Source organism: Aquarana catesbeiana, linkage group LG03, assembly GCF_042186555.1.
Source record: "Aquarana catesbeiana isolate 2022-GZ linkage group LG03, ASM4218655v1, whole genome shotgun sequence".
In the NCBI taxonomy this organism is placed as follows: domain Eukaryota; kingdom Metazoa; phylum Chordata; class Amphibia; order Anura; family Ranidae; genus Aquarana; species Aquarana catesbeiana.
The window spans coordinates 312161649-312188788 of NC_133326.1; the positions used below are offsets into that span (position 1 = coordinate 312161649).

At 39.5% G+C, this 27140-nt stretch overlaps 1 protein-coding gene and 1 long non-coding RNA gene across 8 annotated transcripts in view; one reads left to right on the forward strand and one right to left on the reverse strand.

Annotated features, from left to right (window-relative positions):
* SLC41A2 (solute carrier family 41 member 2) overlaps positions 1-16371 on the forward strand; it is a 192275-nt gene extending 175904 nt beyond the window's left edge. For all 5 annotated transcript variants that reach the window (XM_073620286.1, XM_073620285.1, XM_073620284.1 and 2 more), the window contains one exon: positions 9936-16371. In XM_073620286.1, coding sequence (XP_073476387.1) covers positions 9936-10121 — 186 coding nt within the window. In that variant the 3' untranslated portion in view covers positions 10122-16371. The remainder of the gene's footprint in view (positions 1-9935) is intronic.
* Positions 16372-20132: 3761 nt separating this feature from the next.
* LOC141132180 (uncharacterized) lies at positions 20133-26181 on the reverse strand. 3 transcript variants are annotated; one of them, XR_012242862.1, is made up of 4 exons: positions 25950-26181; positions 25760-25858; positions 20358-20423; positions 20137-20239 (listed from the first exon to the last, which is right to left on the reverse strand). It is a non-coding gene; the product is annotated as an uncharacterized lncRNA (long non-coding RNA). The 3 variants fall into 3 exon arrangements; XR_012242860.1 differs by lacking the exon at positions 20358-20423 and having other exon boundaries at positions 20133-20239; XR_012242861.1 differs by lacking the exon at positions 25760-25858.
* Between the last annotated feature and the right edge of the window lie 959 nt (positions 26182-27140).

The following is a 27140-nucleotide window of genomic DNA, read 5'->3' on the forward strand; positions in this document are numbered from 1 at the left end:
ATAAAGGAGGCCTGGGATACCCTAATTTTACTAACTACTACAGAGCAGCACATTTGGCCAGTCTGTCCAAATACCATGCAAAACAGGAAATCCCGTTATGGGTATTTATAGAGGCTTCAGAAAATGACCCTCTATTAATATCAAATTTATTATGGCTTGATCCTAAAGACCGCTTTAAAATTCATAATCCCATAACTAAACACTTCTTATCTCTCTGGGATAAACTAAAAACCAAATATCAGTTACAATCTCCACACAATCCTCTCCTTTCTTTTATCAGAAATCCGGCCTTTTATCTGGCATGGATCTACCCAAATTCTTTTAAAGCTTGGACAACATCAGGCATTCAGACACTAAATGACTTCATAGCATCTAAATCATTCCTTTCATTCCCATCGCTTAAAGAAAAATATGATCTACCAAACTCTGAGATATTTAGATATCTCCAAATCAAAAATTTCTATACACCATTCCTAAAGGGGGATACACCATTATCCCAATTATCCATTTTTGAATCAATCTGTACAAAAGATCCATTTGCTAAAGGTACAGTTTCATCACTTTATAATCAATTATATGGAGTAGCAAATCTTAATAGACCCTCTTGCGTTCAGAAGTGGGAGGGGGACCTGGGACGAACTTTAGAAGACACGGACTGGTCTAACATATGGCTCACATCTAAGTCATCTTCACCCAACATCTTAGCACTGGAGACAAATTATAAAGTCCTAACTCGCTGGTACCTTGTACCCGCTAGAGTGGCAAAATATTCACCTAATACCTCAGCTCTTTGTTTTCGAGGATGCCCAGAAATAGGCACATATTTACACATATGGTGGACGTGCCCAGTAATCCAAACCTTCTGGAAGGAAGTCTTCGTGATTGCATCTAAAATATTTAAAAAAATAATACAACCAGATCCATATTTAACTTTACTTAATCTAAAACCGGAATGGTTAACACTCTCTCAATTCAAACTTATGATCCAACTAATAACGGCTGCAAAACAAACAGTGGCCAAGGCATGGAAATCTCCTACATTGGTACTAGCAGAAACAATTCACAGAATGAATAATACAATGTCCCATGCTAAGATGGTAGCCATCGATCAAAATCAAATTCCAAAATTTGAAAAACTTTGGCATCCTTGGATAAAACAACAGTTCCTGTCAAACTTCAATGACTCTGTCCTGTTGCCATGGTAACAGATTAAATGACTTACAGAGACACCCATTCTAAGGCTTCAAAGAGAACTAAAAAGAATAATAAACTGACGAGCGGGACAACCTTGTGGACCATACCTCTACCTTTCAACCTTTTTTCTTCTTTCCCTTTCCTTTTCTCCACCTTACGATTAAAGCTCATTATCAGAATTTATTTGACCTATATACACTCTACTTGTAAACAATATGTATAGTAGGTATAAATCATTTAAATACCTACAAAAGTAACTAAGGAAATGATATATATCTTTAATTTAGGTTTACGTGAACCCAATGTTTAATATTTGAAATTTCATGATATTTACCTATATAAACCCTACTGTAAAACAATGAGCTTACTTTATAGATCCTTGTAAACTTACTTTATGTATCTTTATAACATTGTATACTCAATAAACTTCTTTTGACAAGGAGAAATTAGAAAAACCCTCAAGCACATTGATCATATACAACCACAGGGATTAACCTTCTGTATCATTTTACCACTTGACGCCTGCTCCTGAGCTTGTAGTTTTTGACTGGAAAAAAGACAGACAGTTATCTGCTTTTACAAACCAATCAAAATCAGCTTGGAGACAGTTGCCAAGTCTTAAGTTATACAGAAACGGATTCAAGTGGAGGAATAGTAGCTGCCATGGTGGAGAAGATTAAGAAGAGTAGTGTCCTGCTGACACTGAAGAGGTGACAGGACAGGTTACCATTTGCAGGCAGCCACGTGCTAGGATTGTGACGCTTTCCCTGGAATATGAAGCATGCTAACCCAAATGTCCGAATTCTGCCAATTGGCATAGATGCCTTGGTTATTCATTGCTGAATCATTGTTTTGAGGGTCAAGTTCATTTTCTCTCTCTCTCTCTCCCTCCAAGTCTCTCTCCCTCCATGTCTCTCTCCCTCCATGTCTCTCTCCCTCCATCTCTCTCTCTCCCTCCATCTCTCTCTCTCCCTCCATCTCTCTCCATCTCTCTCTATCTCTCTCTCTATCTCTCTCTCTATCTCTCTCTCTATCTCTCCATCTCTCTCTCCATCTCTCTCTCTCTCCATCTCTCTCTCCATCTCTCTCTCTCTCCATCTCTCTCTCCATCTCTCTCTCTCTCTCTCTCTCTCCATCTCTCTCTCTCTCTCTCCATCTCTCCGTCTCTCTCTCTCTCTGTCTCTCCCTCTCTCTCTCTATATATAGATATATATAAAATAGGATTTTCTAGCAGTTTTAAGTTGAACATCACACCTCAACTGTAACTGGCCCAAAATGGTATTAGATACAGCGGCCCGTTTGGTATTCGCCTGATCTCCACTCTAGGCTGGTTTTCAGACAGATTAATGGGTACTGTCTGTGAAGTACCCTTGATAGCCTCCCTAGAGTCATCTTCACAATTGCAGACACTTATGTGATTCTTAGCCTAGGTCTAAACATATTTCTTATAAAATTTTGTTTAACCCTTGGTGAGGAAAGTATTGTGCAGATGTTAAAGTCAGTTAACCCATTCATGTCAGCAGCAAAATACATTAATTTATCCAGTGTTTTTCAGCTTAAAAGAAAAAGCCTTCAATGAGGAGGAATACCGGTAATAATCTACAGCAAAGAGACATTTTACACTAAGTGCTGTATTCCCCATACTGGCCTTCAGAGATTTGTATTCTTTATTATTCATAAGCTACACCAGGGTTCCTGAGTCCTTTATCTTGTTTATCATTCAATATTTTATTTCTCTTTCGGGAAAGCAACCTGGCAGTGTATAAATTTGACAGCACTTGTTTAGCTGTCTACTCAATATGCATGCGCTGCAGCTCTCTGACTTATCTAGCTCTGGAACGGCAGTTTCTTCTTTTTACATTTCAATTGATTAAGGCTTGCAAATACAAGAGGAGAAACACTCATTGTATAATGGATGTAAAAGGAGTGACAAGAGAGCCAGAGAGATGTGTAAATAAACCTAATGATTTGTATGAATGGTACAAACTGCACACAAGGAAATCCGGGGATAGAAGATTGAATATAAATCCTAATTAAACTACAGTCTCTTAAAAGTTCTGAAATAACATTGCTGCAGTCAAATATCACCTGTAAAGCAAATGTCAGCTTTAAAATGTCGCAATCCTCTGATTTTCAAATGCTAAGGCATGAGATTCTCTGAGCACCTAAAAGGGCATCTAAAAGGAAATTTTACCAGTTGGTGTTGACCATAGCAGCCAAACAGATATTTTTTCTTTCACTAGCCTGGGATAAATGGGATAAAATAGAGAGTCAGATTTGTTGATCTTGGCAGCACAGAACTGATTTGCCGGTAAATAGCCGGTGGTAGTCCAAAATTTAATATGATGAGGTTGTTTTTAATCTCCTCGGAGGTGATAAGTGTTTCAGGTGGTTACGCTTATTATTGAAGAGAGATTTTTCAGCTTGTTGAAAAATCTCCATGCAAACAGGGCCCAATCATTTGTTTTTTCATCTATAATAATTCATAAATAGACTAAAAACATGCGCCACTGACACCATAAGGTGAGATTTGCAGCAAGTCCCAGTAGTCTGATAATCCGCTTGGGGAAGGGCAAAAATGTAAACATGAAATTACAGCAAAATATTTAAAGTTTTATTTTGAGATTATCAGGATTGTGTCACTGTCTACCTTAAAAGGATTATTCTCTAAAGCCTGGTACATACGAATAGTTTTTTTTTTTTCGTTCAACCCAGGTGGTTAAACAAAAAAAAACTGACCACTCCGGTCAAAGCTACTGTACTAATAATCCAACGATCTCCTCCGCTGAGCTTTTGTACTCTGACAGAGGGACAGCCCCCCTGCCAGAACAGTCTGATCAGTGCTCTCAGCCATTGGCTGAGATCGTTGATCGGGAGGCCGTTGACTGATGGTTTTCCGACATGCTCGTCCGACAGAAGGCAGCCAAATGGCCAGCTTCTGTTGGACCAGCTGACCTACACAAGGGCTGAATGTCGACCGTTTTTTATTGAACCGGCCGATGTCTCCCGATATTTGGCCCATGTGTACTAGGCATAAGGGCTATTCATAAATGAAGAAAAAATGTAGCAGCGCTAAAAAGATTTGACAAACACTAAACCAGTAGTGATCGACAATGATATTGGTATAAAGTTCATTCAAATATATTTGGAATTTGTCAAAAGTGAAGATTTACCATAGCGTAATTCGTGCCCAAGACGACGTTGTATGACAAAACGTGCGTCGGGAGGAGCTGACGTGCTGACGTCATCGCGTGTGCCGTCCAAGGGACGGGCGTTCGTACAAGCCAGCCGGCTGCTATGTTGTTTTCATTCCTGGATATTGTAAGTGTTATTTTAATTGTGTTTAAATGATGGTCCGTCAGAATTACGCTATGGTAAACCTTTTTATTTTGGGGAACATCTGAACGGCATTCTTAAACCACCTTTATCTGAATCCAGAACTCGGGTGACTTGGGCTGTATGCTGACCACTTCCTAAGAATCTGCTGGGGCATCGGTCTCCTTAAATCTCCCCCGGATAAAGGCCCTGGCCGGGTAATTGGTCGCAGGCTTACATAGCTTGCCTTGGGGTAAGCGTGCATTCTGTGTGGTGTTAACACTGTGGTTGCGGTGGAGGATTCATCTTATACCTTAACAATCATTTATCTACACCTTGGTTATGGAACTTGAGCACGACTAGCTATACACTGAAGAATATCTTCACTTTTGACGAATTCCAAATATATTTTAATCAACTTTATACCAATATCATTGTCGATCACTACTGGTTTAGTGTTTGTCACATCTTTTTAGCGCTGCTACATTTTTTTCTTATTTTATTTGTGTATGTATCCCACTTTAGCAGCTGCTTTTAGTTTTTATTTTTTTTATTTTATTTTTTTAATTTTATTCAATGTATATAATATATACGTTCCAATAGCGCGTTATATTTTTTTTTTTTTATCGGTTCATAAATGAGCCTTTAACCACTTCAATAAGACACATTCCACCCTTCCTGCCCAAGCCAATTTTCAGCTTTCAGCGTTGTCGCTGTGTAAATGACAATTGCGCGGTCATGCTACACTGTAGCCAAACAACATTTTTATCATTTTATCATCCCACAAATGGAGCTTTCTTTTGGTGGCATTTGATCACTTCTGGGGGTTTTATTTTTTGCTAAACAAATAAAAAAAAAAAAAAACGAAAATTTTTATGAAAAAAATGTTTCTTCATTTTCTGTTATAAAAATTTGTAAATAAATACATTTTCTCCTTCACTGATGAGGCGGCACTGATGGGTAATTACAGAAGGGACTGATGGACACTGATAGATGCCACTGATGGGCATCACTGCCATGGAGGCACTGGCAGGTATTGCTGATGGCCACTAATTGCCATCATATGTGGGCACACATTGGCATCATATGTGGCCACAGATTGTCATCCCTGGTGGCATACCTGGTAGTCATCAGTGGTGGCCATCCCTGGTGGTCCTGATGGCATCCCTGGTGGGCATCCTCGGGGGGCTGCCGGTAGGCTGAATGAAGAAAAAAAATAAAAAATTCCTCCCCCCCCATCCAACACAAGTAAAGTGGATGGAGGAATCCTCCCTACTGAACTGGCCAAAATTCGATCCCTCTGTACCTACCTTAAGATGTGAACCTAGAAAGAGGCTTTATCCCACCCAAAGCTCTATAAAACCTCTGGGCTCCAGGACCTAGAACTTATTATTATGATCCAGCCATAACCCAGAGCCCCTTACCATGTGTATGCAAGTGACCTAAGTGACACATAAACATCATCCACAATTTTCCCCACCAGTGCCTCACAACAGTCAGAACATTATACTACTAGACAAGTGCCAAAGATTGGAAAAGTGGAGGCGTGCAAGGTAAAGTTTTAGAGTTAGGCAGTTGCAACCTCTGTATTTTCTTAATACAAATTTCTTTACATTTTGTAACTTGCACTGGAACATTGACATGTTGTTATGGTTGACTGATTTTTTTTTTTTTTTTTTTTTTTTTATAAATGACCTCCAGTGTAAAACATCAAGCATTTGAAGAACTATAGGTCTACCCTAGATTTGTATTACACATTTTGCCAGTTTTATTATTAAAGACGTGTACAGAAAAATAAGGATTGTTCCTCTTGGAAGCTATTTCCCCTTTGCAGCGATGGCTGTTGTGCAGGATCTCAATAGCAGCTGTGCTAAATATGAACACTGATATTGCGAGTTATCAAGGGATGGACATTAATTCCCCCCCCCCCCCCCCAAAAAAAAAATTTACAAGTAATATATTTTAAAAAGTGTAAAATGCTTGTTATGGCTTTGTCTTTAGCTCTGTAGCATGTTTATAACAGTTTCTGTTTTCACTCTATAAACAGGTCCGCTGTATTGTTAGGAGTATTGAACCTGCTGAATAAATCGATATTACATTTCACATTTTACGTAGCCGCATCAATACAGTAAAGGGGTAGTTTAGAACTGTAGGTTTAATCTCCTTCACATAATATTGGGACTGGTGAGTGTTTGTGATTGATTGTATTGATATACATTTTTGCTTCCATGGCTGTTCCTTTTCTAAAGATGATTTAAACAATGTTCTGTAGAACAAATGTAATCTGGTTTTCCTTCCCTAGTGTGCTTTCTGTTCTAGCATCTTAGCACTTTGCATTGATTTTAGAAGTCCTGTGACCCAAGTCACTTGGCATCTTTCACCTTGACGAGAAGTACAGCACTGCTGTTTAAAAACAGAATATATTTACATGTCATCACTTTTATCACAAACCTGAGCTTGGCCTTAGGCCCTAATCCCATAGAAAATATGTGGAGGGAGCTGAAGATTTGAGTTACCAAATGTCAACCTCGAAACCTTAATGACTTGGAGAGGATCTGCAAAGAGGAGTGGGACAAAATCCCTCCTGAGATGTGTGCAAACCTGGTGGCCAACTACAAGAAACATCTGACCTCTGTGATTGCCAACAAGGGTTTTGCCACCAAGTACGAAGTCATGTTTTGCGAAGGGGTCAAATACTTATTTCACTCATTAAAAATACAAACCTGTTTAACGTTTTTGAAATTTGCTTTTTTTTTCTGTTCTGTCTCTGTGTTAAAAAAAAACCTACCATTAAAATTATAGAACGATCATTTCTTTGTCAGTGGGGAATCAAATACTTTTTTCCCCTCACTGTACCTGTGCCCTTTTACTTTATTCTTCAGCTCTACACGGCACATACTAGTGTTAATGTGCAATCAGAAGGCAGTATACATTTAGAGTACAAAAATGGATTTGTCAGTGGAAGGAAAAGTGGAGTCAGTGTTGTAGAGAGGGTTCTCCAAGCAAAACACACACTTAAATAGTCTCTGGACTGAAGTCAGCACATCTAGTGGATGCATAATGAGTTAGGTTATTGCAATAAAGAGGGGCCTGTTAGTCTCAACAGTCAGTGCATATTTTTATGTATAGGTACATTGTCAGCTTAGTGGAAAGATTTAATGAGGAGAAACACAGGTAAATGCACTTGTATGTTGTAGCTATAAGGAAACAGAATTCTTATAATGTTTATGGTGTCGATGCATTAAAAATATGTATATAAAACTAGGGTAAATCATTACGGTTTTCCTTCCAATCCTTCAGCATTCAGTCTTTGCTTAGGGCAAATCTGTAACTAAACTCTTATACTTTAACTGGCAGTTAATAGTAGGAATCTTAAAATGTGTGCAGGCAGTGTTGGCTTCAAACTCTGGGTTTTCTTTTACTTAAATCTTGATTTTAGGGAGGTAAGCAAAAACTGCATGCAGAAATCTAAGGCAAGGGCAGGTACCCTTCAAACAGAATTACCAGAAAAACATTTCCAGTTTGTGTGCAGTGGGTCAGAGTTGGTTTACAATTGCTATATTTTACAACTTTAAAGCGAGACAATCAGCGTGCCTGTCTCTCCAAAATCTGGCCTAAACCATCAATCTTCCAGATATCACAGGGTCCCACTGCCACAGAAGAAACAGAAAAAAAAAATTGTGAAATACATTGAAAGTGACTGTGTGACAATGAGCATCTCCGGCCTAAAGGAAGTCATAAATTAGTAAGATTACATAGTGGAGAACAAACAGATGAATCAAGAGGGGAGAGAGAACGAGAAGAGAATTGATTACGTCTCCATTCCTCCTGAGACAAAAACCTCCTAAAAGGGCTTGTAATTGACTGCCTCATTGCAGCCAGGGTAAATAGTAGCTCTGAGGGAATGGATCCACCTCAGGTCCCTCTGGATAAGTTTGTTCCAATCCCCAACCTGGGAGCTGGGGTGGATCTGATCCAGAGCAAAAAAATTTACTTTAGGAAAAAAATCCCACTGTGCATGATTGTAACATGCCTGCCAAGGGGCAACTCAGGGTTGCAAGTTTGCATACTGAGCATGTGCCTAATAGATTCTTCAGAGAGTAAAGCAGCAGTGTCCTGCTTAACCACTTCCATACAGGGCATTTTCACCCCCTTCCTGCCCAAGCCAATTTTCAGCTTTCAGCGCTGTCGCATTTTGAATAACAATTACAATACTATACCCAAATGACATTTTTATCATTTTTTCCCCACTAATTGAGCTCTCTTTTGGTGGTATTTGATCACCCCTGCGGTTTTTATTGCGCTATAAACAAAGCAAGAGTGACAAGTTTGGAAAAAAACACAATATTTTTTACTTTTTGCTATAATAAATATCCAAATTTATTTTTTTTTTAAACAAATTTTTTCCTCAGTTTAGGCCGATATGTATTCTTCTACATATTTTTGGTAAAAAATATTGCAATAAACGTATATTATATAAATTTATATAATATTATTTATATGAACGTATATTTGCGCAAAAGTTATAGCGTCTACAAAATAAGGGGATAGATTTATAGCATTTTTATTATTATTTTTTTTTTACTAGTAATGGCGACGATCTGCAATTTTTATCGTGACTGCGATATTGCACACATTGGACAATTTTGGCACATTTTTGGGACCATTCACATTTATACAGCGATCCGTGCTATAAAAATGCATTGATTACTGTATAAATGTGACTGGCAATGAAGGGGTTAACCAGGAGGGGGCGCTGTAGGGTTAAATGTGTTCCTAAGGAGTGATTCTAACTGTGGGGGGGGGGGGATTCACAAGGGGAGGAGACCGATCGGTGTTCCTCTGTACAAGGAACACACCATCGGTCTCCTCCCATCTGACAGGACGTGGATCTGTGTGTTTACACACACAGATCCACGGTCCTGTTCGGTTACCGGGCAATCGCGGGTGCCCGGCGGACATCGCGGCTGCCGGGCATGCGCATCGGCACCCGAGTGACGCGTGGGCGCGCTCCCCCTAAGGATCCTGAAAGGCAGCTCCAACATATGACGGCGGCCCAGGATAACAGCTGCACTATCCCATCATATGACGGTGGGCGGGCAGCAAGTGGTTAATGTACACAAATTAAAGCACAGTTGGTTCGCCATAATCCAGAATCTTTCCAGTATAAGCCTTTGGAACAGTGTTTCTCAACTCCAGTCCTCAAGGCACCCCAACAGGTCATGTTTTCAGGCTTTTCATTATTTTGCACAGGTGATTTGATCAGTTTTACTGCCTTAGTAATTACCACAGCCATTTCATCTGAGGGAAATCCTGAAAACATGTCCTCGTGGGGGCTCCTTGAGGACTGGAGTTGAGAAACACTGCCGTGGAATGCAACACACAGTCATGGAATTTCTATTTATTTACTGACTTATGTCTTCCAGGTATTTTCTCTGCTCTGGATTGCAGACTGGATGGTGCATCACATTTGGAGGAAAGGAAAGGACCCAGACAGTTTTTCTATTCCATACCTCACTGCTTTGGGGGACCTTTTAGGAACTGCTTTGCTTGCTGTTGGCTTCCATATTTTGTGGCTTATTGGGGATAGAGATGGAGATGTTGGAGACTAGCCAAGGTTGAAAATCCAACCACCTCTACTTGATACTCGGGTAAAATCATTTCCACAGAATCCAGCTAAACAAGAGCGGACAATCGTATTTTGTTCTAGGATTTAAAACTGTGAACATTTTCAATTTTCTACAAATTTCAAATGATCAATAGTTGGCAAATTCCCTTATCAGTAGGTGCGTGGGTGATGTATTCACTTTGCTATAAGCACTTTACATTTTATGTATGCATGTTCTGTGGCTTTATTTTTCAGTTTTATTTCACTTACAGAGTATTCCTAGGTGGTGTTTATCCTCTGGGTCCAGGTGGACATCATGTTGATGTGCTAGGAAAAATTGTTAGTATTCATGATAAGGTACTTATATATATTTTACCTTAAATTTCATGATGACAGTAATTTTATGTTTTGAACTTTTCATTCAGTAATTTATTACATGTTTGTTCTTATTGAGGGAAAATTATTTAATTTCTATGTATTTTAACATACAATTGCTAAAGTTCATACTAATGTAAAAATGTATGGAAAAGTTTAGCATTAATTATAAGATGTTAAAGCTGAACTCCAGCCAAATGCATATAGAATGGGCCATCATAGCTGCCAAATCATCTGACTAGTTTTGTGATCACCACATTTCTTATGCCAGGCAGAATAGCTGTTCATGGCACAATTTTCTCCACCGCAGTTGAGCAATACGGTTTGGTCACTGTGCCACATCATCACACTGACCAGGGTGGTTACTTTGCTCTTTCCTTCTGTCAGCAAGCTACCAGTGTTACACTGACTGCCCTTTCCATGCTTTCCAGTGCAGGAGATAAGAGGCAATTAATGCCAAAACGAATTCTTGTATTTATATTGGCTGTATTAAAAAAAGATATATATATATATATATATATATATATATATATATATATATATATATATATATATATATCCATCTCTTCTTTCTGGAGTTCAACTTTAACTGAGAGGAAAGTTTATTATGATTTGTGTGAAATGACACTTTTTAAGGGATTTTCTAGGTTTTCACTGCTTTATTAATTGTAATGCATTGTTTATATAAACCATACATTTTGTAGCATAATTGGGTAAGCTGCAGTTGCTGAGCTTTTCAGAAAATGTCAGTTGCCTGGCTATCCTTTCTGTTGCAATGGCTTTATTGCATCCTGAGTCACTGACCTGTAGTGAATATGTATATTGGGTAGACTTGCTGCCTACTTGTTCCAGGTCTGTGACTCCGTAAGTATTGAAGCTGGAGACATTCAGACAACTATCTGTCTTTGAAATAAACAGTGGCTGGTTATTTTAAACCCGAACACTATCCAAAACTTTTTTTAAAAATGGCTGAAAAAGCTAAATTTAGCTGGCTTTATCTCCATCTGTGACACCATTAGGCAGCTTTTTTCACTCCCTTCCTTTCTATGTGACGCCTAGACAGGATGGCACAGACAGCAATAAGGCTGCTTTCAGACTGTTAAGGTGCGATTTGACCACACCGCAGGGGCAGCGCAGTGTACCTGAGTGTTAGCTTTGCTTTCCCATAGAGTTCTCTTAAGTCCTGCAGTTTTGGTGCACTTTCTGAAAGCACACCAAAACGCCTGCATGCTGCATCTGTCTATGGGAAAGCATAATTTAACCTCCATCAAAAAGACATTTGGGTGCCACTCGGGTAGAGCGGTAAAGTCCAACTAGGCTGTCAGTGTAGGCAGGGGCAAGGAACCCGTCCTAGCTCCAAGCTTCAGCAATGTCAAAGGAAAAGGTCCAAACCCGTGGGTACACTGCGCTGCTCCCACTGTGTGGTCAGACCGCATCACATCAGTCTGAAAGTAGCCTTTAACATTGTCCAAGTCAAAGCATTAGGAAGTTGTAATTATTTTTCGAATTTATTTTTCTTCAGCTAATCACTTCAGGACCTCACACGGTTAAGGGGCCATTCCAAGCAACTAATGACGTATAATTCTTTTCAACAAATACCGTATTTATTGTCGTATAACACACATCTTAATTTTAAGAGGGTTTCAGGGAAAAAAAATAATTTTTAATAACTTTGAAGCAAAATAAGGGTCACAGTCCATCAATGCAGTCTGATCAGTGCCCATCTGCAGCCTGCTCATTGCCCATCTGCAGACTCTCCATTGCCAATTAATGCAGCCTGCTCGTTGCCCGCCTGCAGCCTCACTGTTGCCAAATAATGCAGCCTGCACAGTGCCCATCTGCACCCTCACCATTGCCAAATAATGCAGCTTGCACAGTTCCCATCTGCAGCCTGCACAGTGCCCATCTGCAGCCTCACCAGTGTCGGATTACACAGAGCCGCGATCTCCTGTGTACCCAGTGCTCAGTCACACACAGTCCTGCCTCCTGGCCCAGCTCCTATGATAAACAGAACAGCGGTCCAATGCTGGGTACACAGGTGATCGCGGCTGTGTGTAATCCGGCGGCGCTCGCCCCTCCTCTTCCCCTCAGAGACAGCAGGAATCGGTGTATAACACGCATACATTATTTCCCCCTGTCGTTATACGCCAATAAATACGGTAATTCAACTGTGCTAAAATCAGGACGTTCCCTTTATCTACTCCACGGGTCACAGAGATTATTACAGGATCATTGAGATTGTATTCTGAAGCCTGTGCTGGGTAACTTCCTTTCCATCTGCTGTCTGTATGACCAGTCACTATCGGACTTCCAAGGCAGGCTTTAACCTTTTGTACTGATATTTGTATTATAGTAACTATGGCAGCTGCTCTGATCAGTTTGAAACTAGTAAAAAAGATATTACAGTAGGCTTTCTGAATGTAACACTGCAAGGAACTACAACCCCAATGAGGTTGAGACACTGTGTAAAATCTACATAAAAACAAAATGCAATAATTTGCAAATCTTATAAACTAATTTCTTCTTCAGAACAGAAAATAGAAAACATTTTAAATGTTTAAAGTAAGAAAATGTACCATTTAAAAAAAAAAAAAAAGGACATTTGAAATTGATGGCAGCAGCATGTCTCAAAGTTTGGATGGGGCCACGTTTACCATGGTGTAGCATCCCCTTCAGGCCTTATGCCAGCCCTCTGCTTTTTCTGAGCTCTTTATCTGTTCTCCTTCTGCGCTATGCGTTTGGCAAGTTTTGTTTTTAGATTTAGAACGCTCAGGTCATTTTTGAAAATACTGACAAACTGAGATAATTTCCATAATTCCTCCACCTCCTCACCACCACAACCACTGTGCGTCCTCATCTATCATGCCTGCTTTTCATGTAGTGCCATCTGAGAGCCCAAAGGTCATGGGCATCCAATATTGTGTTTCAGCCTTGTGCATAGAGATTTCTTCAGATTCTCAGAATCTTTTCAAGATCTTATGTATTGTAGATGATGATATTTAAAATGTTTGTCATTTTACATTGAGGAACATTATTCTGAAATTGTTCATCCTTTTTTTTTGATGCAGCCTTTCACAGATTAGTGAACCTCTGCACATCTTTTCTTCTAAGACGTTCTGACTCTCTAAGATGCTCTTTTTATAGCCAATCCTGTTACTGACCTGTTGCCAATTAACCTAATTGGTTGCAAAATGTTGTTCTAGCTCTTCCTTTAAGTACCACTTACTTTGCCAGCTTTTTGTTACCCTGTCCCAACTTTGAGACATGTTGCCATCAATTTCAACATTTACTTTTTTTTTTTTTTTTTTTTTTTTTTTTTTTTTTTAGAAAATGGTACATTTTCTCAGTTTAAACATTTGATATGCTTTCTATTTTCTATTGCGAATAAAATATGGGTTTGAGATTTCCAAATCGTTGAAGTCTATTTTTTATGTAGATTTTACACGGCGTCCCAACTATTTTGGAATTGGGGTTGTACAATCATTGGGTGTGTTTGATCATGAGGATAAAGAAAAAGGTACAAAAAAAAAAGGAAAACCAATATAGTCACCTACCTTTTTAATGTGTTGCTTTCTCTCTGCTTCTATATTTCCTATATATTTTAAATTTCAACTAAAAAAATACCTTGACTTTAAAATGCATAAATCAATAGTATAGTAAAGTACAGTTCTATTACTCACACTGCAGCTGAGCTTTACTCTTCCATCAGTGAAATTTTCAGTATCTGACAGCAGTGTCTCCCTGTTGTGTACTGTGGTCCCCCATTCCTCTAGGTTACTACTGCGTTTCTGCAGTTCTATAAGCACACAATAGTGATGAAGCGCATACTGGGTGGAACCTCAGCTTGCAGTGGGGAGGGACACAGGCATCCAACACTGTTGGGCGATTTTCACCTGTGCTTCCAGCTCTGCGAGAGTAAAGATTGATTGCAAGGGTAGCAGTACTGGTGAGTATTATACATGTACTTTTCTATGCTGTGTTAACCTTTTTTATTTTTTAGTCATGCCTGGATTTTGAGTGCTGACTGGTCTACATTTTTAACTTTATTTCTACTGTTGCAGCCCAATTGGGATAACACCCTTTTTTATAATTGTTACATGTTCCCATTGACATAGCAGAACATTAAAATTGCTTCATACATTTTACTAGTTTTCTGAAAAATCCCACTTCTCTTTGTTTATGAGGGCCGTTTTTACCATAATTAACCCTGTCTCCATTGTGCTGGCGGATCATTTTATCAGTTGTACGCTAAATGTGAATACTGTTTGTCCTAAACAAAGGGATAATAATTTAGAAAATGTTTGTTCTGTCCTGATCCTTTATATTTGGACAGACTCACCCTGAACTTGTTCAGAGATGCTTGCAGTCTGTATGACACCACCTTCTAAGAAACATCTAGAAGATGAGGATTAAAAAAAAAAGAAGGGAATCTGTGGGAATCAATAAAAAATATATAGTATGATTTTCTTGAATGTGACGGTAAAATCGTAAGCACATTTTAAGTCTACTAGCACACTAGTGACATTCGGAGAAGATTCTCAGGAATCTGTATATTAGCTCAGGTAAAATGCAGCCAAACCAACTCCTTTTGCAGGCTGTACTTTAGATGCAGAAGTACCATCTTACTGTACACTGCCTTTAGTAGATCATTCTTAAACCTTTTAGGTAGTAACATAACATTGGTAGAGGCACAATGGTTGGAGCCTGTACAAAAAAACATTCTACCACTAACATTTTTAAAGCTAGAGGAACCTTTTCTAAAACCTAGAAAATACCTTTTAATTTGCCAATAAAATGTATATATGTAAGAAATATATACTGGGGTAATGCAACTTTCCGATGTACTTGTTGCTTATGCAGTTGATCTAATGTTCTGGTGTACGTTTCCTACAAAAGTGCCTCAAAGGCCAAATGTGAACTATTTAGCAACTGTGCCATGTGTTCTTTATAAAAATGCAGGTGCCATTTTGGATGTCATTTAGTCAACATATGACACAGATTTATGTATACAAAGCTTACATGCAGCTGTAATATGCTTACTATAGTACAAATTTTCTGTTAAGAATATGATATTTATACTGTGCTGAAAATGTTCTCTTAAATGGATCAAGAGATGATTTATCACTCATAGTGGGTAAAGGATTTCAGATGTGTGTTCTCTCTTTCCTTTTTCACCAATGTAAATTTGTATGTTCACTGTCTCAACGCTACTTACTGGGACTGTTTAAGAAATGGATACATGAAGAGTACGTGTTGTGTGAATTACCGAATTTATCGGCGTATAACATGCACTTAAAATAGGGGAAAAATCTCAGGAGTGTGTTATACGCCGACAGCGTACCAAGGAGGGGGGCGAGTGCTGCCGGAAATCACCGAGCCGTCATCTCCTCTCCACTTGGCTTTCCGACACACAGTCCCGCCTACGCCACCAGCATTGGACCAGTGTTCTGTTTTTCACAGGAGCTGGTCCAATGCCGATGGTGGAGGTGGGACTGTGTATGTGACTGTCAACTGAGAGCGAGGAAACAGATGATGGCTTTGTGATTTAATCCGAGATATGGTGAGCTGCATTGAGGGAGCAGATGGGCGAACACCAGGCTGCAGGTGGGCACACAACAGGCTGCAGATGGGCACACAGTTTTTTTGTTTTTTTCCTGAAACTTCCCTCTTAAATTGGGGCGCGTGTTATACGCCGATAAATACAGTACATACCAACTATTAGTGTCTCTATCATTTGCTAATAATTTAATTTAATATTTTACCGAATGTGTGATACTATTGCTAATTAATACGGTGGATTAAACACCTGTTAATATTAAATACTAGGCAGGACATTAAAGACAGTAATGCCTACTTCTGCCAATAAAATGCTTTGAATATGTGGTGTCATTTTTTTTTTGGTCCAAATATGTATAAAATCATACAGGAGATATCCGTTTTTAACGATTTATTTCACGTTATGTACACTGTTATTTAGAGACTTGCGATAATGGGCCTCTCCAGTTTACATTTCAAATAGTCTAAACTACTAGCTCCCCAAGAAGAGAGGGTATCGGGGCATATAAATAATCCCTACTACAACCCCTTTTTCATGCACAGTATACGCATCACAAGAGCTGGAAGTAAGGTACAAATCACACTTTGTAGGGTCACGGACAAAGTTAAAAAAGTAGAAACTTTATAGCCCTGAGGCCAATAATAGGAAATATTCCATGCAGTTCACTCAAATCAAAAGTACAATGTAAATTTGCTCATTTTCATGCGTAAATTTCCAACTGATTTAATAAAATTTCCACGTGCGCCAATATGACTGGAAATTGTGTACATTTTTCTACCATGGCATTTTCCATGCAGGTATGTTTTTCATATGCTCTAATGCAAGAAAGAGTCAAAGAAAAACATTAAAGTGGTTCTAAAGGCCTAAGATTGTTTTTTACCCTAATGCATTCTGTACTTATCTACTTACTGGAGTCTGATCTTGAGCCAGCACTGTGCCCAAGAGCAGCGGTTCTTTTCTCCTCCTCCTCCTCCTCTTTGTGCAGTTGTGCAGTAACAATATCACATCATCAGAATGTTTAATTTAAGTGAATCCTGTTTAAGAAAAAAACAGAACAAAAAGATTACAGCGCACACATACAAAAATTACATTGCATCCTGCAAGGTTATTTAAAGCACCTGAACATATTAAGCAAATAAGTAAAAATATGGGGATTTGGTCGCACCATATGACCATACAGTGCTTAAGCCCTACTACTGTGTCAAAGTACTGCATTTTCAGTGGGTCCTACACTATTCATAGAGTGAAAGATCCTGCTTCTCAACCATGGAAGAAATACACTCCTCTTTATGGGAGAATTAAAAGCACTCCTCCTATAACTCGGGTGGACACCGATTAGAGGTATTGGTTAGGTGAATCTGTGTGGTATTGTCAAGAGGAAGATGAGAGACACCAGACCCAACAATGCAGACGAGCTGAAGGCCGCTATCAAAGCAACCTGGGCTTCCATAACACCTCAGCAGTGCCACAGGCTGATCGCCTCCATGCCACACTGCATTGATTGTATTTCTGTATTAAAAATCCCTTTTTATTGGTCTTATGTTGTAATCTAATTTTCTGAGATACTGAATTTCAGGTTTTCACTAGCTGTAAACCATAATCCTCAAAATTAAATAAAAAGAAATTTGAGTTTGAAATGTATCACTCTGTGTGTAACACATCTATATAAAATATACAAGTTTCACTTTTTGAATTGAATTATTGAAATAAATTACTGTAACTGTTTGATAATCTAATTTTATGAGATGCACCTGTAACATGGGTAGAATATAGAAAAACGCTGATTCTGCAGGTTACAATCCAAGCACTCGCACTAGTTTGTAAGAAAGTGGTCGCACCTGCTAACCAGATCAGCAATCCCTGTTTCATTTCTATGGAGAAAACTGTACTCTGGCACGGTTTGCACTCGCACTGCACGGTGACTATACGATATCGATATTTCAGCCACCTCTCAGCCACACTGGGGATGCAGAAGAGGCCGTTTACAGATGCTTTTCAGGCGCTATTTTTAGTGCAAAAATGCTTGTAAAGCGCCTCAGTGTGAAAGTAGCCCAACAGCCTGAGGAGAATAGTGTGGTGCTCTGCATTTTGAGGCGGTAGTAGCCCCTAAAGGGGGGGAGGGAGGTTGGGGCCCTCTGCTGTGGGAGAAGGACCTTTCCTCCTGTGACATCCTTTATGAACTTGTCAAGTGCATCACCAAAGTACGTACCTCCTTCAAGGGCATATGAGTGAGGTGTCTTTTACAGGCATCTTCAGCTGGCCAGGCTTTTAGCCATAAGATTCTGTGTACAGTTGTGCTCAAAAGTTTGCATACCCTGGCAGAAATTGGGGAATTTTGGCATTGATATTGAAAATATGACTGATCTTGCCAAAAAACTGTCTTTTAATTAAGGAGCGTGATCATATGAATGCATTTTTATCTTATAGTTGTTTGGCTGCCTTTTATAGCATAACAGAAATCGCCCAAATGTCCCTGATCAAAAGTTTACATACCCTGGCATATTTGGCCTTGGTACAGACATACAAGGTGACACACACAGGTTTAAAATGGCAAATACAGATTAATTTCCCACATCTGTGGCTTTTTTAATTACATTTAGTGTCTGTATAAATAAGCAATGAATTTGTTAGCTCTCAGGTGTATGCACTGAGCAGGCTAGATACTGAGCAATGGGGAGCAGAAAAGAACTGTCAAAAGACCTACATAATAAGGTAATGGAACTTTATAAATTTGTAAAAGGATATAAAAGGATATCCAAAGCATTGAATATGCAAGTCAGTAGTGTTAAATCACTTAAGAAGTGGATAATTTGGGGATCTCTTAATCTGAAGGCAAGATCAGGTAGACCAAGATTGCAGCCACAACTGCCAGAGAAATTGTTAAGGATACAAAAAAAACCCACAGGTAACCTCAGGAGAAATACAGGCTCCTCTGGAAAAAGACGATGTGCATGTTGCAAGGAGCACAATACAATGATACTTGAATAACATTAAGCTGCATGGTCGGGTTGCCCGAAAGAAGCCTCTACTGAGCCAATGCCACAAAAAAGCCATTACAAAATGCCCTACAACACCATAAAACACTTCACAGCTTCCTGTACACTGTAATCTGGAGTGAGGAGACCAGACTAGAGCTTTATGGTCATGACCATAAGCGCAATGTTTGGAGAGGAGTCAACAAAGCCCATAGCAACAAGCATACCATCCACACTGTGAAGCATGGTGGTGGCTCATTGATGTTTTGGGGGTGTGTGAGCTGTAGGCACAGGAATCTTGTGAAAAGTGATGGCAAGATGAATGCATGTTATCAGGAAATACTGGCAGACAATTTGCATTGTTCTGCACAAAAACTGTACATGGGACTCTCTTGTATTTCCAGCACGACAATGACCCTAACCACAAGGCCAAGTTGACCATCCAAGTAGTTACAGCAGAAGGTGAAGGTTCTGGAGTAGCCATCAATCTCCTGGCCTTAATATCCTCAAACCATTCTAGGGAGATCTCAAATGTGTGGTTCATGCAAGATGACCAAAGCCTTCACATGAGCTGGAGGCAGTTTTCCAAGATGAATGGCCAGCTATACCACCTGCAAGAATTCAGGGCCTCATAGAAAAATATTACAAAAGACTGCATGGTGTCATTGATGCTAAAGGCGGCAATACACAGTATTAAGAACTAAGGGTATGCAGACTTTTCAACAGGGGGCATTTCATTTGTTTACTTTTTGCCATGTTTTGTTTTATGATTGTGCCATTCTGTTATGGCCTACAGATTAATACGAATCCCATAAGAAATAAAAGAAAAGTGTTTTTTTTTACCTGCTCACGCATGTTTTCTTTGTCTATGCTACATTCATTACCAATTCTCAAAGGGTATGCAAACTTTTGAGTAGAACTGTATATGGACAGGAAGAGGTTGAATAGGCTATGGGGGTACCTCATCCCATGGAATATTTAAAAGATAGAACTGAAATGGTGGACTTTAACGGTACCAGTAAAGGACGTATAAACCAAATAATGCTAAATGTCTTTATTACAAAAAGTTTTAAATGTTTTTACAGATTTAAAATCATTTAATCAATATACTCAGGCATTAGTAAATTAAAGATCTCTGTTATTGCAAATGTCGGTCGACGCGCTTCACATCTTTGCTGCTTCAGGACCTTATGTTCTTGACTTAAAACAGAGATCCTAGTCAAAAACAGAAAGCGACATATAAACATTGTTTACATTTAGATTGTATGGGTGTGCAACAGAATTTGTTTCAACATATCCAATTGAATGGAAAGCAGCATAAATAGGGACTCACATCTATGAGGAGCCCGCAGAGAATGACTTGCCAAGTGTCGTGGGAGAGCAATCCAACAACCAGTGTCTTAAAACAATAGATGAATCAATATAAATAATCCTGTCACAAAATGTCAATAAGCGTCAGATTGAGAGGTAAGAATAGGGTTATAAGCTGACCATAATAATGTAGTACTTCCTAAGGATGAAGTCTTAATTGGAAAAGGAAGGAGAAGGGTTAGCTTCGGCCACAAACCAGAGACAGAGGACCCTACAGTTACTCCATCACCAAAGTCCCTATACAATTCATACCAAAATATACAGTGGGGACGGAAAGTATTCAGACCCCCTTAAATTTTTCACTCTTTGTTATATTGCAGCCATTTGCTAAAATTCTTTAAGTTCATTTTTTTCCTCATTAATGTACACACAGCACCCCATATTGAATATTGACAGAAAAACACAGAATTGTTGACATTTTTGCAGATTTATTAAAAAAATAAAAACTGAAATATCACATGGTCCTAAGTATTCAGACCCTTTGCTCAGTATTTAGTAGAAGCACCCTTTTGATCTAATACAGCCATGAGTCTTTTTGGGAAAGATGCAACAAGTTTTTCACACCTGGATTTGGGGATCCTCTGCCATTCCTCCTTGCAGATCCTCTCCAGTTCTGTCAGGTTGGATGGTAAACGTTGGTGGACAGCCATTTTTAGGTCTCTCCAGAGATGTTCAATTGGGTTTAAGTCAGGGCTCTGGCTGGGCCATTCAAGAACAATCACGGAGTTGTTGTGAAGCCACTCCTTCGTTATTTTAGCTGTGTGCTTAGGGTCATTGTCTTGTTGGAAGGTAAACCTTCGGCCCAGTCTGAGGTCCTGAGCACTCTGGAGAAGGTTTTCGTCCAGGATATCCCTGTACTTGGCCGCATTCATCTTTCCCTCGATTGCAACCAGTCGTCCTGTCCCTGCAGCTGAAAAACACCCCCATAGCATGATGCTGCCACCACCATGCTTCACTGTTGGGACTGTATTGGACAGGTGATGAGCAGTGCCTGGTTTTCTCCACACATAATGCTTAGAATTAAGGCCAAGAAGTTCTATCTTGGTCTCATCAGACCAGAGAATCTTATTTCTCAGCATCTTGGAGTCCTTCGGGTGTTTTTTTGCAAACTACATGCGGGCTTTCATGTGTCTTGCACTGAGGAGAGGCTTCCGTCGGGCGACTCTGCCGTAAAGCCCCGACTGGTGGAGGGCTGCAGTGATGGTCAACTTTCTCCCATCTCCCGACTGCATCTCTGGAGCTCAGTGATCTTTGGGTTCTTCTTTAGCTCGCTCACCAAGGCTCCCCAGATAGCTCAGTTTGGCCGGACGACCAGCTCTAGGAAGGGTTCTGGTCACTCCAAACGTCTTCCATTTAAGGATTATGGAGGCCACTGTGCTCTTAGGAACCTTAAGTGCAGCAGAAATTTTTTGTAACCTTGGCCAGATCTGTGCCTTGCCACATTTGACCTCATGATTCTCATTTGCTCTGACATGCACTGTGAGCTGTAAGGTCTTATATAGACAGGTGTGTGGCTTTCTTAATCAAGTCCAATCAGTATAATCAAACACAGTTGGATTCAAATGAAGGTGTAGAACCATCTCAAGGATGATCAGAAGAAATGGACAGCACCTGAGTTAAATATATGAGTGTCACAGCAAAGGGTCTGAATACTTAGGACAATGTGATATTTCAGTTTTTCTTTTTTAATAAATCTGCAAAAATGTCAACAATTCTGTGTTTTTCTGTCAATATGGGGTGCTGTGTGTACATTGCCACTTAACAACCGGCCCACACGGCGGTTATAAAGTACAATAATCAGGTAAACACTAATGGCGTAAATACCGGAACAAGATTGGATCTTTATATTGACTATTAGATACTGGCTGTCACATTGTGGTTGCCCACTGCACTTGCACTTTTTCATCATCTGTAGAAGATCTTTTCCTTGCTGCTATTGGGAGTCGCACGTCATGCGCTTTTGAACTGCACTTTGCGTCTGTTTGGACATTTATTTCCTAGTATATATGATACTAGCTCACCCCTTACTATATATATTTTTGCATATTTTTTCACATTTAGATTCACTATTGCACTTGCACTTTTTTACCACCTGTTTATAGAATTTTCGGGTTGCTATCAGGAGTCGCACTATAGTGAGTTTTTTTCTGATATGCATATTTATATTTGATTTTTTATTTTTATGTTAATAATACTAGTATATGGGATATTAGCTCACCCATATTTTTTCACATGTAGATTCAAACCCTACATTGCACTTGCACTTTTATATTATTTGTATATGAATTTTCGGGCTGCTATCAGGAGTCGCACTGTATGGAGTTTTTTTTTTTTTTTTTTCAGATATGCATATTTAAATATTTATTTTTATGGTAATCATATTAGTAGTCCACTTATTTTTTATATTTATCGTTATATTATTGTTTGGATTCATATGCACATTGCACTTTTATTAATGAGTTCACATTACTATTTTTCTGCACGGTATTTACGCCATTAGTGTTTACCTGATTATTGAACGTTATATTGAGTATTCTTTTTATATTTATGCATTATTGATTTTTTTGTTCATCAGTTATATTGTAGGTGAGGTAGCGCCACATATTTATATTATATATTTTTTCTCGAGTTATGTGAGTAGACCTCTTTATGTTGGCGGCTCCCTGTGCAATTCTGTTTTTTGCGCATTAGTTGTACCCTTGGCTACAGGGCGGTTGCTTAACTCTGGGAGGGCGTACAGTGACGTCCTCACAGAATTCCGCTCTCGCGCGCACCCGAGAACATCCGTGACCGCCGGGTACAGAGGACCCGGTGCATCACGGATCTCGGTAAACGGCCGCTGATCGTGGCCGTTTAACATGCGATCGCTCCGTCAAATGACGGAGCGATCACATGTAAACAAACTGGCCTCATGTCATGGGATCGGATGGCAGCAGCGCTGTGGGCTGGATGTGTAGTGCCCACAGCGCTGCTCTGTGACACAGAGCCACATCCATCCATCCATCCATGCTCAGCCATCCCTCCATGCTCAGAAATACCCTGCAATACTCTGCAATACCCTGTGCAATACTCTGCAACACCCTGTGCAATACTCTGTCATACCCAGCCATACTCTGCTATGCTCGGCCTCTGTATGTGGCCAGGCTGTGGAAGTCTCACACATGTGGTATCACCGTACTCAGGAGTAGGAGAATCTATTTTGGGGTGTCATTTTTGGTATGTACATGCTATGTGTTAGAAATATTGTATAAAAAATGCGTTTTAACCACTTCCCGCCCGCCGTCATATGACGTCCTTGACTTTGTGTGGGGATATCTGAATGATGCTTGCAGCTACAGGCATCATTCAGATATCAGCTTTTTCAGTCGGCGATTCCCTACACAATAAGAATGATCATAGCGGCTGTTCCACTGCTTGAGCGTTCTTACGGGAGGCGAGACGGGACGCCCCCCCTCCCGCCACCCTCCGGTGCTTCTACCGACTCACCGCTACGCTCAAAGCCAGGATCGTTTTTTTGTTTTTTTTATTTCGGGCTTCCCAGCCTAAAGGTGAGATGTGGGGTCTTATAGACCCCATATCTCACTGTAGAGGACCTGTCATGCCATATTCCTATTACAATAATATTAAAAGTGATAAAAAAAATAAATTTTTTGGAAAAAAGCATCAAACTAAAATAAAGTAAAATAAACAATAAAAAAAAAATTTTTTAAAGCGCCCTTGTCCCCGTGTGCTCGCATGCAGAAGCGAACGCATACGATCGGTAGAGCAAGAGCAACCATTTTGGCCCTAGACCTTCTCTGTAACTCAAAACATGTAACCAGTAAAAAAATTTAAAATGTCGCCTATGGGGATTTTTAAGTAGCGAAGTTTGGCGCCATTCCACGAGCGTGTGCAAGTATGAAGGGTGACATGTTAGGTATCTATTTACTCGGCGCAACTTCTTCTTTCACTTTATGCAAAAACATTGGGCTAACTTTACTGTTTTGTTTTTTGTTTTTTTTTAAAGCACAAAACATTTTTTGTCCAAAAAAAGCGTTCAAAAAATTGCTGCGCAAATACCGTGCGAGATAAAAAGTTGCAATAACCGCCATTATATTCTCTAGGGTCTTTGCTAAAAAAAACATATAATGTTATGGGGTTCTATGTAATTTTCTAGAAAATAAATGATGATTTTTACATGTAGGAGAGAAATGTCAGAATTGGCCTGGGTGCTCCAGAACGCCTGAAGGTGCTCCCTGCATGTTGGGCCTCTGTATGTGGCCACGGTGTGTAAAAGTCTCACATGTGGTATCGCCATGCTCGGGAGTAATAGCAGAATGTGTTTTGGGGTGTAATTTGTGGTATGCATATGCAATGTGTGAGAAATAACCTGCTAATATGACAATTTTGTGAAAAAAAGAAAAAAAAAATCTTGATTTTTGCAAAGAATTGTGGGAAAAAATGACAACTTCAAAAAACTCACCGTGCTTCTTTCTAAATACCTTGGAATGTCTTCTTTCCAAAAAGGGGTCATTTGGGGGGTATTTGTACTTTTCTGGCATGTTAGGGTCTCAAGAAATTAGATAGGCCGTCAGTAATTCAGGTGTGATCAATTTTCAGATATTGGCACCATAGCTTTTGGACTCTATAACTTTCACAAAGACCAAATAATATCCACCGATTTGTACTTATTTTTACCAAAGATATGTAGCAGTATAAATTTTGGCCAAAATTTATGAAGAAAAATTACTAATTTGCTAAATTTTATAACCGAAACAAAGAAAAATTCATTTTTTTACCGAATTTTCAGTCTCTTTTCTTAGCGCAAAAAGTTAAAATCCCAGCGGTGATTAAATACCACCAAAAGAAAGCTCTATTTGTGTGAAAAAAAGGACAAAAATTTCATATAGGTACAGTGTTGCATGACTGAGTAATTGTCATTCAAAATGTGAGAACTCCGAAAGCTGAAAATTGGTCTGGTTATTAAGGGGGTTTAAGTGCCCAGTGGTCAAGTGGTTAATGAGGAAAAAAATTAACTTAAATGATTTTAGCAAACGGCTCCAATATAACAAAGAGTGAAAAATTTAAGGGGGTCTGAATACTTTCCGTCCCCACTGTATAGTCAATGTTCTATATAAAGATAAAGTTCCTAATCAAAGACAATAATGAGATGTATATATACTTCAAAAATATGAACACATGGCTTAGTAGTGCTGTTTAACATGGAGTTATTCAATCACGAATAAGGACAGTGTAAGGTATATACTCTACAAATAATACAAAGTGGTATGACAAATTAATACTGTCATTATATAAGTGTGTATGAGAGTTCTAGTGAAAGCACGGATTTCACTAGAGAATGGCTGTAACAATTTAACTGCTTACCGTCTGACTAGTGGCAATTGAAACCCTCCACCCTACTGGCATTGCTGTCTAGCAAAAAACTCTTGTCTCATATTCCCTCCACATGGTCATCCAAAGACTCTAAGAAATATACAATTGCATATCTAGTGAGTTGAAACCGGCTCACATAATAAGCATAGCAAACTCTCCATTGAAAGAACCTCAGACTTACCTGTGTCTCCCAACAACAACCACAGCACCGTTCACTAAGCCCTTGTAATCAAAACTGATTATATAGCCTGCTTTAGCGCCAAAACGGTGTCTTAATCTACAAAGCAGGTGAGATGATGGGAGGGTGTTCGCAAGGTGTGGGGCGGGTAGAGAGGAAAATTAATAGTGCGATGAGCCGTTTGCACTCCCGTGCATGCGCCGAGCCAGATTCTGGCCGAAAACTGAAAGTCCACGCATGCGTGCCAGAGCCGGCGCGAGTATCGCAATATCGAAAAACAAACATAAGAACCCTGTCCTGCAACGATCTGAGGATGTTGGATATCTAATGTCAAATCCAAGACCCCCCACATACACGCACTACGCCACACCTTCCTCCTCTCTAAAGACTGAATAAACGACTCATCATTTAAATATGTAGTGGAACAATTACATCACAGAAGGCCTGACAAAAATGGCAATCCCCGTACTCCTACCACCTCAACCCCACCACCTTGGTCGGGCAGATGGCTGAAAAAGCCCTAATGCCCTCAGATTATAACCAGGCCGGGGGTCCCATATATCAGGACCTGATTGTGAATCACATATTTCAAGACCGCCTGGCACATCATAGATGCATATGTAGAAACTTTCCTTAAAAAACGAAAAAAGAATTTATAGTTATTACATATATTAGTTATTGTCCAAATTCCTTCTGTTGCAACCGTAGCCCATTTCAAGCTGTACATAATGACTTTATATAGAACAATTTCATACAACAATTACGATAACTTTAATGTTCATCATGGAGTGTCCTCACAAACAAGACATATCAGGACAGATATACAGTATCTCACAAAAGTTAGTACACCTCTCACATTTTTGTAAATATTTTATTATATCTGTTCATGTGACGACACTGAAGAAATGATAATTTGCTACAATGTAAAGTAGTGAGTGTACAGCTTGTATAACAGAGTAAATTTGCTGTCTCCTCAAAATAACTCAACACACAGCCATTAATGTCTAAACTGCTGGCAACAAAAATGAGTGAACCCCTCAGGTATGAATGGGGAGCAGCTGTGTTAAATTTGGTGTTATCGCTCTCTATCTCATACTGGTCACTGGAAGTTCAACATTACACCTCATGGCAAAGAACTCTCTGAGGAGCTGAAAAAAAAAGAATGGTTGCTCTACGGAAAGATGACCTAGGCTA